We start from the raw sequence: 17,126 nt of genomic DNA, 5'->3' as shown, positions 1-17,126 counted from the left end.
AGGTCAGAGGACACACACGAGTGTGAGGACACAAGGCAGGTAGAGGAACAAAACAAGAAAGCACTGATTTTGAATGCAAGCTAGGTAGAGAACACAACTACTAATGAGTAAGAATTAAACGGTGGTGGAGTCAAAATTTTTATTAAATTGATTCAAAATATGATGAAGTAGAAAGGAATTCAATATTTACTATACATATAAAAAAAGTAATTTTAATCATATATAATTAATGTAATTTTTCGTTGACGACCCTTCAACTCTATCTGAGTCTCTAACAATAAAATACAAAAACAAGTATGATAGTACTACATATTCTCTTGTCTAAGGTTGGGGTAACATTTGAAAAATAATACACAATTTTAATATACAATCTTTAAAATAAGCTGTCAAAAAGGACACCCACACGTTTCCAGTCAAATTTTTGGGATATAGCATTTATGAAAAGCTTGGAAGACCAGATAGCACAAAGATTGTCCTTTCCATCAAAATCAAAATCACAATCCAACAAAAAACACACGCATGGACCTCCTCATCTTTTCCTTGTATCCTTACATCAAACTTTGTCTTCACTTATAACTAATCATCTCATCATCTTTTGCCACCACTTTTACCTTTTTACCTTATCACAATAATGTTTTTCCTAGAAATCCCACCCACCCACTACATACACAATCTTTGGCCAATTTGTTAGAAAATATAATTAAGCAAATAAAAATATGGTGTTTGAGTATCCAAACTCAATAGCATTGATCATACTTAACTTAAGCGCAAGGAAGGACGAACTGTGGGGAGGGTACTTTTAAGTAGATGACTTTTCGGGCAAGACTTCTTTGGAATTTTTTTTTTGAATAAGTTTGTTTTTCTGAAGGAGTCGTCATTTTCTATCAGGAATGATATATCAGTTTCAATCCCGGCGTATTTTGGATGCTTGAAGGCCCCGTTAACACGAAGTGATTTAGAAAAATTCTTCTTTATCGATGATGATCGGTCATGGTATTCATAACCTTGTTTCTTTTTCAGCCAAATTCTGATTTCGTTTTGCTTTTTCCGATCTTCGAACCTAGGAAAACAGAAAATGCATAGTGTCTTGGTCCTTCATGACTGATTGGCTTAGAGGACATTCCGCACAATGACCAGTGTGATTCGCATATTTATCGAGAGTGGATTAAGATAAAGTTGCTCGAAAAGAGAGAGTCGCCTATCCACTGAGCTGTGATACTCAAATAATTTCTTTTTTATTTGACGTTTATTGTATACAAATGAATCTGAATAGACCTGTTAATATTTTTAATTTTTTGAAGATTGTCATATTTTAACATAGTATCGAAGCAATGATATATCATTGGTTCAAATCTTACCTCTACTTAATTGGAAAATATATTAATCATGTTTTTGACTAATTAAAAAGAATTAACCTCCCACATGAGATGAAAAGGCATGTTAAAGATATAACTAAACATATTAAAGTATTGATATTTCTAATAATTTAAACTTTTAATTGATATTGTTATGTAATTGAACAAGATTTGACATGTTATTATTTTTATGTTGTGTAATGATGTGCATTGAATGGTGAAGTTGTGCACAAGTAAACTTAGTATTAAGCTTTAGTAAGGTGATGTAATATGAAATTTTATTCTATATATCTAGATATATCCCATTTTACCCTGCTCTTGTGACTGACATTCTTGAAATTTGTAAAGCAATTTACTTTTGAAGACATTCTTTGGCAAACAAGAAACTTCAAGGGGTATTTTTAATTCCCCTAGACCCCCACCCCATACTGTCTCCCCTCTGCAGAAGAACTTTGTTGAAAAACATATTACCAATACAACAAAACAAATGAAATGATATTAAATGTTCCTCTTTTGGTACTTCAACTACCTTACATTTCTTGAATGAGTCTTTTATGTGTTTATAAAAGCAAGAAACAAAAACTTTTTATCTATTTGCAAGTTTAATTTCCAAAGTTTTCCTTTGAACATCATGACATCAAGGTATTACAAATGGTAACAAAATCAGAAATTTTGATAAAGATACTCAAAATTTAATATTCTATATTTCATGTGTATACAATATAATTTTTCGACGTAAAGTGTGACTATTTTTTCTCCTGTACTAATTAGTTGCAAGTATTAAAGTATTCATGTCCAACTCATGATGGATAAACTATTGATGCTTTCTAACAGATTCCCTATTTTACTTGTATCTTACTTTGACTACTTGTAAATATAAAGAAATCTTATCATTGTGTCTAAGGTGCATAATATATTAAATTACTTTATAAATTTTGTAATTTTAAATATGGCACGTCCTACTTAAAAGCCTTCTTGAGGGTAAAATGCTATTTTAAAAAATATTTTTTTGAAGCAGACTAAAAAGGAGGTGATTGAGAGTGAATATTTTTGTAAAAGTTGGAATATATCTTGATGTAAAAGATGTACTTATATCTTCACTAGAGGAATAATAATGATTCGAGAGTCTTTCTATCTCTACAGAATAAAAGTAAGATTTATGTATATCTTATTTATCTCAGAATCTACCTATAAAATTAGAAAAAATGACCTAATACATATTTTATTTTATTTTAATTTTTTAAAAAAATTACTATTTAAAAAAAATTCAAAAGCCTCCTCTCGCTGATATATCCCTATCTCCTCTCGAATACATCCCTCCCTTCTCGAATACATCCTTCCCTTATGTATCCGGATGTCTGCTGATATATTCGAAAGTCTAGTAATGTATTCAAAATTCATAAATTTTAAGTAATTTTTGTAATTTAAAAAAAATAGAAAAATAATATAATTAACTTTTTAACATAAAAAGAATAGAACATAGAAAATAGAAGTGTTTCATCAAACCAACCCCTCTTTTTTTTTGTGGTTAAATTAACAACCCTTCTTATCTGAACTTTATTTATTGATAGTAGTTACTAAAGTACATGTAATTAATACAAAATAATTTGCGTATACGTTATAGTGATGGTATTAAAAAAGATGGGACCCTAAAATACTATACTCCTTATTTATTGAAGTTGGAAGTAACTGAAAATGGGTGGTGATGTTTATAAAGACTTTTATTCTTGGTGATAATTTTTCAGTTGGGTAGCTTCCAATATGAAGTCAGACATTTTAAAAGATTTTGACCAACAAATAATATCCGAAAAATATAGTACATTCCTGTTACCTTTCATTTGTCATACCAAAACATCTCCCACTGGGTTTGGTAAACTAAAATCTTCACTTGTATTTTACTGTTAATAAGGGTAAAAAATACATTTTATTTTATTTTTTTTAATTTCATATTTAAACTATTGAGAGTATGAATTTCATATCTAAACTATTATTTATTAGTTTGAGAAACACACCTCTCTTTTTTATTGCACTTTCATCATGATGTGTGCACTAAAGGCTCTCTTTCATTTTAAAAAAATTATCACATCATACTCCACATGAAGAAAAATATTTCATCTTGACAAAAATTAATTAAATTATTAATATTAGTTAAAATAAAATATAAAATATTTTTCTTATCTCACTTCAAAAAAATAATTATAAAATAAAATATAAAATATTTTTTTATCCCACTCCATCACTTTCTCTCACTACCCCTCACCCCCCCCCCCCCCAAATTTTTTAGTTTTAGTTTTAATTTTTAAATTTCAAAAAAAAAAAAAATCTTACTTCACCCCCTCCCCCATCAAATAATAATTTATATATTATTTTATTTTTAATTTTTTTTATCCTGCCCCACCTAACCCTCCGCTTCCAATTTATTTTTCATTTTGTATTAGATATATACATATGATTTTAGGAAAGTATTTTTTACTTGCCGCATGACTTTTCTTAAAATATAATTTTTTTCTGTTATATTTGATACGCAAGTCGAAAAAAATATTTTCCTCAAAATACTTGTAAATATCTAACTTCAAATGAGAAAAGTGTTTAAAGAAATAAAAAATAACTAGGAGCGGAGGATTAGAGGGGATGGGTATAATTTTATTTTTTTTTAAAAAAATAAAAATAATACCATTTTTTTAAGAAGGAGTGAAGAGGGGGTGAAGATTGAATTTTTTTAAAAATATTTTATATAAGAAATTTTTAAAAACAAAAGGACGGGGATTGTCGGGAGGGGGTGGAGTTGGTGAGAAAAATATTTTTAATTTTTTTTACTAAAATAATTTCTTTTTTTGGGTTAAAAATGTTTTAGTCTTTAACTTTTAATTAATATTAAGAGTTTATTTTAATTTTTGTCAAAGTGAAATATTTTATCCACGTGGCAAGGTTTTTACAAAAAATAAAGAGAGTAGAGAAAGTGTATTACACCTCTGAGGTGTGTTTCTCAAACTAATAAGTGATAGTTTAGGTATGAAACTCACACTTCCAATAGTTTAGGTATGAAACTCAAAAAAATGGATAGTTTAAATATGTTTTTGACACTTATCTCTTATTTAAAGGTAATAAAAACTATTTATCTAATTATTTAAATACAAAATTTAAGAAGGAAGGACCTTTCCCTAAACTAATCATTGATGTTACACATAAATAGACATTGGGTTGTGGTGCAGTGGTATGACTGTTTCACCATTAATCAGAGGTTTCAAATTCAAGTCCTATATATGGAAAAAAAATTATTGGGAACGCCACCACAAATGAATTTCGCAGTGCACAATTCAAATTTAGTCAGAATTTTACGAACTTCGAACATCTAATGAAAAACCAAAAAAATACAAACATGGAATACACTTTAAAATACAAATAATCAACAGGAAATAAAAGATAAATGAATTAGGTTGTTTGTTGTGACATTTCATCATGATTTATAGGATGTATAGTATAATACTAGAAAAGCTGAACACATAGATAGGTTCTTGAATTTGGTTGGTTTTTCTGTCAGTCACTTCAACTATGCTGCCTTCTTATTGAATTTCTGAACCATACATAATTTGTACCTTTTAAATATTCATTGCTGACATTACATAAAATATTTTATCACATTTGAAGAGCATGTGAAAATGATTTAAAGGGGTTGATGGAATCCATTTTGGGATTCCTTAATTTAATAACTCTTTATGAATTACTTCATCGTTTTATTTTTACTTATCACAATTTTTTAAGAGAAAAATGACATGAATTTTGATAAATATTTTAAAATATATTTTTTCATCATATTAATATAAGAAAAAATATATTTCATGGTATTTTCTGAAGAAAATTGGATCGCGTCACCAATATAGGTCAATCCGGATCCATATTAATATATAATTGTTATATTTATTTATTTATTATTAAAGGAAAAAGACACAACTATTTAAAAAATATTGTGTCTCTTTAAAATTATAAAAGATTTCTCACATGAGAAACCACATATATATTCAAGGAAAATCAGAAAGAAAAAGAACAATCTTTTTTCTTCCTTCTCCAATTCCTGCACAGTTTCAAATATGAAGATATTTGTGAAGATTTATTCTATGAAAAGCGAACAATTATAACAGGTAATGATTATAGACTGTGATTTTATATTGTATAGTTTGTCTTGTATGTGATTATAATTTTTGACTAGTGAAACGAATTTAATAATCCTACAAACTGTATGCTTGAATTAGAATCTTCACTTTCTGAATATCTAAATTTTAATTTTAAAATATTGAATTCATCTCATCAAGCTTTGCCTTAAAAGTTAGTCAAACTAGATCTCTATCCTCAAAAGCGAAATGTGACAATGCAACTATTTTGAAACGGAGAAAGTGTCATCTAACTCTACTTGCAACACTACTGTATCACCAAATTGTTCTGTTAATTTTGTTTTACTATTTTATAACTATTTGAATTTATGTAAAGAATAATAAACTTATCATTTTATTAATTATTTTTTAAAAGATATGACAAATTAAAAATAGACAAGTAAAAATGATGGACGAAGTACTATAGAATTTTATATGTCTTAGGAGAGTTAATATATTGCATTTAAAGTAGTTTTCCTTTTTTTTTTAAAAAAGGAGAAAAGAAAAATAAATATGTCCAAGTATATTTGTTTGTGATAATCTGATTAAATTATAAAAAGTGCTTCCATTTGCATTCTGTTTCCATGAGCTAATAATTATAGTAAATTGACTGTTAAGGGTCTTAAAATTTAATTAATCTTCCAGATCCCAATAACATCAGGGTGTCCAATTCCCCATACAAAGAATATACTAAATGCACCTAAGTCCTAATATAGCATCAAGAATGAAAATGATTGTAGCAAATTTTGGTAATCACCCATATCATCAATTGGCTTTTGCCTTATTTGGTAACTTAATTATGTCAAGATTTTCTTCTACAATTCTCCAGTTAACTTTTATTTGTCCATTATTTTAAAAATAAATCTTTATTTTTACTTATCATTTCTAACATATCAAAAAAATATTTATATATATATATTTTACCCTCATCAACATTAATTAATTAATTTTCAAATTATTTTCTAAAACCTAAGACTATACATCAATTAATATAAATATTGTGATAAAATAATTATATTGATCATTATTTTTTAAGGAGTGTGTACAATTTTAATGCATACAAGTATAAGTCAAGTAGGGAGTAGTTTTTTTTCACTTTTGTTAAGAGAATAATAAATACAAGGTATGATTTACTAAATCGCCTCGATTTACTAGACAATTTTTTTTGCCAAAATTATCCTTATTTTGAGATAGAAGGAGTAACTATTTTTAATCATACTCTTAAATGTAAGAACTACTTCTTTTTAATAGTGTTTAATTCTCAAGAAATATCTGAATAATAAACAAAGATAACGTAGTGAACTATACTTTGTATTTATTTTTTTATTATAATAAACGAGAAATTAGATGAGTTATTTTATAGACTGATAGTTAGACAAACTAAATTGTATGAGATGGATTGATGACCGATCAAGAACTCTCATGTTTCCTAAAATAAGAAAGAAAATCAAATTGTAATGTGGAGTAATTAAAATGATGTAAGAAATTAAACTTCTGCTATTTCAGTCCTTTCAGGCAGAGTAGAAGAAGTAAAAGATTCTGATCATAATTATTATTATCCAAAAGAAAAAGGTTCTAACTAATGAGTCTATATAGATAAGTCTAATCTCTTCCCAATCTTACCAAATGTGTACACGGGAAAGCTATTAACTGTATTAAAGCAGCAAATTAATTACTAAACGGGTAAAGGGTATTAAATAATATCCCTTCGTTGAAAAATTACAATGTTCGACTTAGAATCCGTTTGATTGGTCAACTTAAAGTTATTTTATGATTAAAATAAACTTAAAAAAATAATTGAATCTGTTTAACTTAACTTATTTAAAGCAGCTTATATAAAAAAAATAAGTTAAACCAAACAGGCTATTAATCCGAATGTCAATTTTATGTACATATATTAATTGTTGAATTTTTTTAATTTTAATATTGATACTTCTTTATAATTCTTTTTGAGTTCATTAGTGTTTGTGGTACAACAAAATGGCACCTTTGTCCGTTTTCACTTAAATATTTCCATCATTCATTATTAGTTACATATATTAATAAAAAAATAATTATCTTAAATTACTTGTCAATTTATAAAATTAAAATTTAATTAATTTTACACTTAAAATATAATTAATAAAATTATTCTTTTTATTTATGATTTTTTTTACTAGACGTGTAAAAAAATAATTAAAAAGGATAACTAATATAAAATAGAGGAAGTATCATACTTTTGTTTGCATGAGACTTAAACTCGGCATATGTTTGTGTACCTTTTCTTTTCTTCACTTAAATATCAAATTTTTGTCACCAACAAAATTCAAACTCATCATGTGCATTTAATCCACACGTCATATATTGCACCCATTTTCATTAGATCAGGACTTGGAGACAATTAATATCATGTTTCTGTCTTCAATAATGGAGAAATTTCCAAAGGTCACTAGCGCACCGTCCAAAAACTCAATCGATAATAAATTCACCCTCTATGTTTTTGCTTACAACGTAGTTTCAAACTAACGACGTACCACATCATATGTTACACTCTTACCGTCATATCAAAGCGGTGATTAATACTAATCTCATTTTTTATAAACGATTATCTCTAATTATTTTTAAAAATAATATGATATAGAGTAGTACATTGTGTAGAAGTTAAACACAATTGGAAGACATTCATTGGATATATAGATTGAGCTGGAAAAGTTTGACTAGTTTTAATTTGAGTTGGTGTTTAGCTGGAGTGAAGAAAGGGGTAGTAGGGTGGGATGGGGGTCTAGAGGGATGGATGGGTGTGACAAAGCTTCATTTTGATAATTGATGTGTCTTAGACCTGTAACAAACCAGGTTAGCAGTTTATGAACCCCATATAAGTCTTTCATGTCAGCTTTGAGTGAGACAGCCTAAAAGTCCTTTATATCCCTACCACCCCCACCCATGCTTTTTTTTTTTCCACTTAATATTCGATATTCATATTGAAAATCAATTAAATTTAAATTAGCATCGAAAAATTCTACATTGAGGGTAAAGTGTTTTCTAACAAAGGCGACTCTATATTAAAGGAGATTCGAATCCAAGACTTCTTAATTAAATATAAAGGAGTACTTACCACTGTATCTCAATTTTATTGGTACATTATTGTATGACTATGACAACATTGATATAAAATTACAAAAACAAAAACACAACATTAGGAAATTCTGACTCAATCTCACACGTGCAAGTGACATGTTTTTGCTTTTTGTTTTTGTTAATTATTAATCATTCCATTTCAATTTGTTTATATTTTTTAAATTTGACATAAAATTTAAAAAAATGAAGAAAACTTTTAAATCTAGTGTTATAACTTTCTTCATTTCATATTAAGTGAATTTGTGAGTCAATGCATATATATTAAGAAAAACGTTCAAAGACATAATTTGAACCATACTTTTCACTACTGTCCTTTCTAAAATCATAAATATAACTTTGCAATTACTGTGATTTATCTCCTAAAAAATATAAACTTCAATAAATGAAAGGATAAATATTGAAAAAGTTTCAAATATTTATCTTGAATTTTGAATAATTTAATTATTTTGAACAATAAAAAAATCTCTCAAAAATTCGAAATAAAAAAAGTACTTATAAACATGTAATATAGAAAAATTTAAATTAAAGAATTGTTAAAAAGGAAAAAAAACTAGACATTCTTTTTAAAAATGAACTTAAAAAAAATAGAAAGTTATATAATTTCCTCTTTGTAAAGTTTTTATATTTTGGTCCCACTTTTTATGACACTTTGTCTTTATTAACCGATCAAGAAAATTATCTTTCTATATTAAGTAACCATAATTTTAAAATGTTTTTAATGAGATGATTATAACTATATAAAATACAATTTATTTTAGATTACAAATCAAGCGTTGGAACTAGAAGTTCGAATATAGATTCGACGCATACGATAAATTTTATTTAAATAATTTATTTATATATAAAAAATATTAAATATATATAAATATTAAATTTAGAAATTTATTAGTAACACATAAATTTCTAATTTTAAAATTTAGAATTCATAAAATTAATACGGTAATGTCCGTACTGAACTTATTCGCATTTAAACTAATTCATAAAACATGTTTCCTGTTATTTTTGTCTTTACTAAAAGTGTAAATAAAAAAAATACTTATATTCTTATTCATTTAATTATGTTTTATATATAATTGAACTTTATCGTTTAAAATGAAATTAAGAATTACTATATTTTTAATAAAGTTGACTGACAACTCATTCTTAAAAGCCCTTTTTTCATATTATATAACAATGTCCTAGTTAAAGCTACACATTTTATATAATGTCCTCTCGTGACTAAAATATACACATATCAAACGTTTTAATTTTTGCTTATTTCAGACATGCTGCAGCAATAATGTTGACGATATTTATGAAATAAATAAATATTCATATTTTTTATCAAGAAAAGAGTCTATAACTTTATATAAATGGTATAAGTGGGGTAACCATTTGGGGTCAGTTAGCATCAGGTTTGTTATGTGTTTCTCTTGTCAAAAAACACATACAAAAGCACACATAAACACAAACACAAAACACAATAACAATAACAAAATCCCTCAAAAGAGTCAGAGAAGAAGCAAAGGGGAAAAAGGGGTTGTGAAAAAAATAGAGTTTTTTGAGGTTTTCTGTAGGAGGAGAAAAAAAAACACTTTTTTTTATCTGTTTCTTGATATAAGAAAGTAGTAAAGGTTGTTCCTTTATCTCATTTTCTTGATTTATTCTTCAAGAATGTTGTAAAGATCAAATATTTAAGACCCCCAAATCACATGTCATCATCTTCTTGTTCTTGTTAGTTGTTCTTCTTCTATGGGGGCTTAGCTACTTCAAATGGGGTTGGTTTTTTTATATATAAAAAGTAGTAAAGGTTGTTTCTTTATCTCATTTTTTTGATTTGTTCTTCTAGAATGTTGTTAAGATCAAATCTTTAAGCCCCAAAAATCACATGTCATCATCAACATCATCTTCTTGTTCTTGTTATTGTTAAGTGTTCTCCTATGGGTGCTAGCTACTTCAATGAAGATGTTTTCTTGATATACAAAAAGAAGTAAAGGTTGTTCCTTTATCTTATTTTCTTCATCTGTTCTTCAAGAATGTTGTAAAGATCAAACCTTTATGCACAAAAATTCTCATGTCATCAACATCATCTTCTTGTTCTCCTATGGGTTCTGCAGCTACTTCAATGGGGATGTTTTTTGCTGATATGAATTCACTCTCCATAAATACTCCCAAAAGTTTTGATGAGGGTAAAGGGAGGAGGGGTTCTTGGGACTCTCAATTCTTGAATAAAGGGGGGTCTTTTTTTTCTTCTCAGAGTCTTGATGAAGCCCAAAATAGTGAAGAAAACAGTGAAACCATTGACCTTAATGCTTCCTGTTTCAATGAAGAGAAACCAATTACAATGCATAGTACTTTTAACAGTAACAATAATAATAGTAGTAGTGGTGGTGGTTATAATGGCAAGGAAACAGAGAATGGACAATCAAAGCTTTGTGCTAGAGGTCATTGGAGACCAGCTGAAGATGCAAAGCTTAAAGAACTTGTTGCTATTTATGGCCCTCAGAATTGGAACCTTATTGCAGAAAAGTTAGAAGGAAGGTCAGGTAAGAATTAAAAAATCTAATCTTTTTTCAAGATTCTAGCTGATGATCTGTCGAAAACAATGTCTTTTATCTTTCAAGAAAGTGAGTGGTAAGGTAAAGACTATCCTGAAAAATCTCATCTTTTTCAAGATTCTAATTGAGGGTATGTCGGAAACAACCCCTTTCACACTCCACTTGTGTGATTACATTGGCTATGTTATGTTGATGTTGTTGCATCTTTTTTCAATATTCTTGCCCCCTTTTCATTTTGATGTTTATTTCTCTTGTTTTGATGTAAAGGAAAAAGTTGTAGACTGAGATGGTTTAACCAGTTGGATCCAAGAATCAACAGAAGGGCATTTAGTGAAGAGGAAGAGGAAAGATTAATGGCTGCTCATAGATTGTATGGTAACAAATGGGCAATGATTGCAAGACTATTTCCAGGGAGAACAGATAATGCAGTGAAGAACCATTGGCATGTAATAATGGCTAGGAAATATAGAGAACAATCAAGTGCTTATAGGAGGAGAAAAATGGGGCAATTTGTTTACAGAAGATCAACAACAGTAGTTGAAGAAGCAGAAAATTCAAGTGGCCAAAATTCTGCTAACCACTTTTCTGCTGCCACTACTAGTATGAAAATTAATAATGATGGTCCAAATGGTTGGGTTGTTTATGGACCAAATGGCTCACCCCACATGGCTTCTTCTGCTGGAGAAGCAGCAGCAGCAATTCCTAGCAGCACCAATAATGTCCCCTTACTTTCTCCTTACTCACCATTTTGTGCTGCTCCCCCTTTTGACTCATTACCTGCAGGTATACATCTCTCTTTCACTTTTGACAATTGTTGCATTAACTTAAATTACTCACTTTTTGGATAATATTTGGTTGAACTTGAAAAAAAAAACAAGTCATTGAAGTTATAAAAAGTGTCTTGAAGTTGAGTTGTGTTTGAACATGAATCTTAGTGAATAAAAATCAAAACTTTTTGCAACATCATATGTTGAAACCTATGTTGCTCTAACTCCAAAATGTCCGATGGGTGCATGTTGAATCTTCAAAAGTAGTACATTCTGATGGATCTGATACGGGTGCAGTTTGAGCAACATATGTTTGACACAATGGACAAAGTTGTAAGAGAACTTTGTTTTTCTTGGGTTTCTTGTGGTTTGTATGAATGTTGGTTTCTTGATTTTTTGAAGGTCATTGTGGAAATGAGATGATGAATATTCTAAACCAACAAGGCAGAACTTGGGATAGGCAAAGAGAAATTACTCATCAACACCAACATCTTACTACATCTAATTCATTAATGATGATGAATAGTATGCAACAAGAGTCACAATATGTCTTGCAGTTTCCTTATGTTACAACAACAGCAACACCACAAATTTCATCATCATCATCACCCTCAGCAGCAGCATCAGAACAAGGACTACTAAAAGAGGACAGAAGAAGCAACAACAGTGATAATAGCACACTTGTACCACAAACACCACCATTTATAGACTTTCTTGGAGTAGGAGCCACTTGAATAATTGAAAAAAAAATCATCAAGGAAAAAGGTCCCCCCTTTTCCCCCTTTTGAGTCTTTCCAATGAAATGGTAACAGTATTAGTAGCATGTAACAAGTAGTATTTTAGTTTCATTCTGTTATTATGTGTCAATTTGTGACACTGAAATATCAAAAGGATAAAAACTCCACTTTGCAAACTGTTAACAACAAGGTGTTGTCACTTCTTTGCCTTTTACATTTGTTTTAGTAGTGAGATCAAATAGTATATTAAACTTTTGTGGCCACATTAAAGTTCCTAATTTTTGGGCATAGGAAGAAAATTGGGGGGCGTTGGGGGGGGGCAAAGCAAGAAAAGTGGGGATATTAAAGACATCCTTTTCTCAGGAGCCTGCAAAAAAAACAGGCAGAAATTCAGGGGTCCTGAACACCAAAAAAACTTTTATAAGTTGCTATTTTATGCATTCAATTATGGTAACTGTTTAACATACATTGGCCTCAGCAGAATCTTTATGTCACCAACATGAGAGTGCTTATTTGGAACAGTTCAATACAAGACAATTCCCCCCACCCCCACCCCACCCCCCTTTCTTATCATAGGCCAAAATACTACGGACGCAAATTTGAATTTTAATTAGAAAAGTCATTAGCAAATACTGTTAGTGACGAAGTTAAGAAATTCGCTAAAGGTTATTTAATATAAATTATACATTACATAAAATACATACGTAGTACTAAGTGTTTGAGTGACACAAATTTTTTGGACAACAAGTGTTTGACCATCCTTGAACTTATGTACCAGATGGTTAAATCAAAAAAAAAAAAAAAAACATCCAACCCCTTTTAAAAACATTACTCCCCATCTATTTTTACTTTCTTTGTGTGATTTTTAATTTGACACAATTTAAAAAAGTAAATAAATTTTTTGAATTTCGTGGTCTTAAACTAAATATATATATATAAAGAGTGTACCAAACTATCCTTCAATGTTATAATTTTAAATACTCCATGTGAAAAGTTAAAATTAAAATATTTTTTTTAAAATAAAAATATTATTTTTAAAATGGACTAATCATAAAATTAGGACAAAAAAATTAACTCGAAACTACAAATAATGAAGAGTGAAAAAAGGTGAAAGGGGTGTGGTGTGAGGAGGCATGAATATAGCTAGTTCCCTGTAATACGCATAAAATTTGGTGGAGCAGTAAGTGAAAGAGATTGCAAAATGTGCATGTCTCAACTTTCTGTTACAAATGAGTTGACACACATGCTTTTGCTGACCTAATCATCTTCTTACATCTTTCATCTTTTCTCTTTTCTTTTTTTTTCATTCAGTGTTTTGAGTCCGCATTAGAGCTCCGACTATATATTTCATCTTAACATACATACGGGATATGTTATGTTTTCTTTACCCAAAGGAAAAAAAATAATTAATTGCCGTGCTACTCAGGTTAAAATATGGTGTGCGTGAGTTTCTGATCTCGTCGTAAAATTAGATATTTTATGTATATATTTCGTAAAATTGATATGATATTATTTGTTGGTAGTCTTGCTACAAAAAGCTTAATAATGCATTTTGTGGAATGTTATGTTGTTTGCTTAGACGTCTAAATATCAAATCCCAATTTTACATATTTTTTTAGCGATATAGTCATATTTTATAAATTCTGAATTCGTTGTGCTACACTTGCAATCTAATTACAACAATGATGAGAGGGACAAAGATATTACGAAAATAAATAAATAGGAATATCGTAAAATCATTACAACAAGAAACAAAAATAAATAAATAGGAATATCGGTAAAATTATTAAAACAAGAAACAATGTTTTAAAAGGAACAAACCTAAGGTGCCTTTAGTTTGATGTTTTCAAATTAAAGGAAGAAACTATGAGCTAGCACCCAGAAATTTCGTATTAATTAATTCATAGGCTAAACGGATGTTAAAATCCTCATATTTAGAGCTAAATATTCTATAATGATGAACTATTACATATAGTGGAAGTGTATAAACATATTTATATAATAATTTTGTCTCTTTCGACGGAACTTTTTATTCATGTTGAATTCTTAGTGAAAATTCTGATTTTACCACTGTGACGTGAAAGCTTCGCAGTGGGAAGACACCAATTATTTGAACCCCTTAGGTTGTTGGTTGATATTTGACAAGTTATCATTAGTTTTACAAGCAATTTTACATGTTACGTACATACCTAGTAATGTCTTCACATGAAATTACAAGATTATTCTTACGTTGTTGTCCACTCAATCCCTCCTTGCAACAAATCAAGCAATACTAAGAAACAAGAAAACTAAAGTGCTAACTAATATGATTTTGTAAAATGAGTTTAATTAATTCACCCTATAATTGGTTGATCATAATAATCCTATAGTATAAGTTTGAGCATAAGTATATATATATATTAATGAATTAATTGTTTGGTTGAATTTTGTCTTCTCTATAAAAATAATACTATCTTAATAAGTTATACAAAAATTTATATATTATTTTATGTAAAATAAATGAAGAATAACAATGTGTATTAGTAATACGAAGATTAAAATACTAAAATCATATAATCACCCTCACTCAACTTCACCATACAAAGTGTTCTACTCAACTCAGTACTTAATCACATCAATTATAGTACAATGTTGTTGTTTCAAATAAAGATAATCCAACTAGTGGTTCTTTCTTCCAATTAAAGAAGAAAAAACTCTTTCCTAGTATCAGATATACAAAATTATTTCCTCTCAGGATAGAATGGCTAAATAATATCGATATAGCGATACTTCAAACCTCAGTACGCAGTAAAAACAAAACTATTTTTTAGGTTTGTTACGTTCGATCAGTAGCGCGCAGCGAAAACAAAATTATTTTTTGAGGTTTGTTACGTTCGATCAGTAGCGGTGCTTCCTCTCATAGTGCAGGTATTTGTTGAGTCTTCTACATTGGACAACGTTGTCTAACAAAAGAGATGAACGAAGCATTTAGTTTAAGAGAGTGGCTTGGAGATTAGATGGTCTATAATTTTTACTTTCTAGAATATAAATTAATATTTTTGCATCATACTATTTATAAGTTATGCTCCGTATTTTTAAAGAATTTATGTCTTGCTATGCATAAATTCAATTGGTAAGAAAAAAAAAGACGTAACTCATTTAAAAGACAAACTACATAATTAAACGAAAATTAAAGTTAGTAAGCAATGATGGGTTGGATTATCACCCTCAATCCAAGATACAACCCAACCCACTTTAATCCACCCAAATATAACTCAATCCACTCATTTGATATCCCAAATCTTAATCATCTAACGGTCAAAATTCATTTTTTCCTAAATTAGTTTTGGTCCCCCGAAAATCCTTTATGTAAAAAAAAGGGAAAATTACCTTTTTACACATAATATGATGCTATATTTACTTTTATTCCCTTCTACACCAAAAAATTTCCAAATTCCCTCTTTTTCCTTTCTCTCTCTATACCTCACTGATACATCCGCCTCTTCCTTCATCCTCGCCCTAATTTGCTCTAGTTAATTTGATACTCTTCAACCGTTAATCAATTTCAAGGTTCCAACTAAGGTATATTTTAATCTTTTCTTATATGGAATTTCACTTCATCCTCATTCAATCTGATTTCTCCTAAAATTTGTATATTTTGATTTCTTCTGAAAATCTTTGAAAAATCTTCTAAATTTTTATCATTTGCTTTCTTCTATAAATCTTTCTATTTTTGTTTCTCAAACCTTCAATGATACATATGAAATCCGTTCATGGTCTCAAACAGTCCAATAAAAATCAAGGAATTCTTGTTTCTCCTGGTTCTGATTCGTCTTGGGAAGGTTACGACGAGGTTAGATCCAAACATCGTAACGATCCAGCAGTGATGAATAAGCTACGTGAGAAATTGAAGTCGAAAGCTACAGTTAAACATGCACCCAAAGAAATAGACAACAAGATTGAAGGGGTTACAACACGCCCTAATCTCCCAAAGGTATGGGTTCAATTAAGTTTTTTGTTTTAGAATGAAAATTTTATGAAGGTTTTAATAATTCTGATACATATCATTTATGTATCAGATATATAATGTCTTTTTAAAAGGAATTTTTTTGGAGACTTACTATTTTTGATACATCATGTTTAAGTATCAGTTTCTGTTGTTTTAAGTTTTAATGATTCTGATACATATACATTTATGTATCAGATACATAATGTCTTTTTCAAATGCATTTTTTTGGAGATTTACTATTTCTGATACATCATGTTTAAGTGTCATTTTATGTTGTTTCAAGTTTTAATGATGCTGATACATATCATTTATGTATCAGATACATAATGTCTTTTTCAAATGCAATTTTTTGAGATTTACTATTTCTGATACATCATGTTTAAGTCTCAGTTTCTGTTATTTCAAGTTTTAATGATTCTGATACATCTACATTTATGTATCAGAATATAATATATAACTGTTTTTGATACATCTTTT

General features: G+C 28.8%; 1 protein-coding gene across 1 annotated transcript; it reads left to right on the top strand.

The window, feature by feature from the left end:
- The first annotated feature begins 9,980 nt into the window (after positions 1 to 9,980).
- LOC129874905 (transcription factor MYB86-like) lies at positions 9,981 to 12,675 on the top strand. Its single transcript, XM_055950292.1, has 3 exons — positions 9,981 to 11,145; positions 11,425 to 11,940; positions 12,327 to 12,675. Exons 1-3 carry the CDS (start codon positions 10,674 to 10,676, stop codon positions 12,656 to 12,658), a joined length of 1,320 nt encoding a protein of 439 aa, XP_055806267.1. The 5' UTR covers positions 9,981 to 10,673; the 3' UTR covers positions 12,659 to 12,675.
- Positions 12,676 to 17,126: the final 4,451 nt, after the last annotated feature.

This window comes from Solanum dulcamara, chromosome 2, assembly GCF_947179165.1.
Source record: "Solanum dulcamara chromosome 2, daSolDulc1.2, whole genome shotgun sequence".
In the NCBI taxonomy this organism is placed as follows: Eukaryota; Viridiplantae; Streptophyta; class Magnoliopsida; order Solanales; family Solanaceae; genus Solanum; species Solanum dulcamara.
This window is presented reverse-complemented; position numbering and strand designations above follow the sequence as displayed.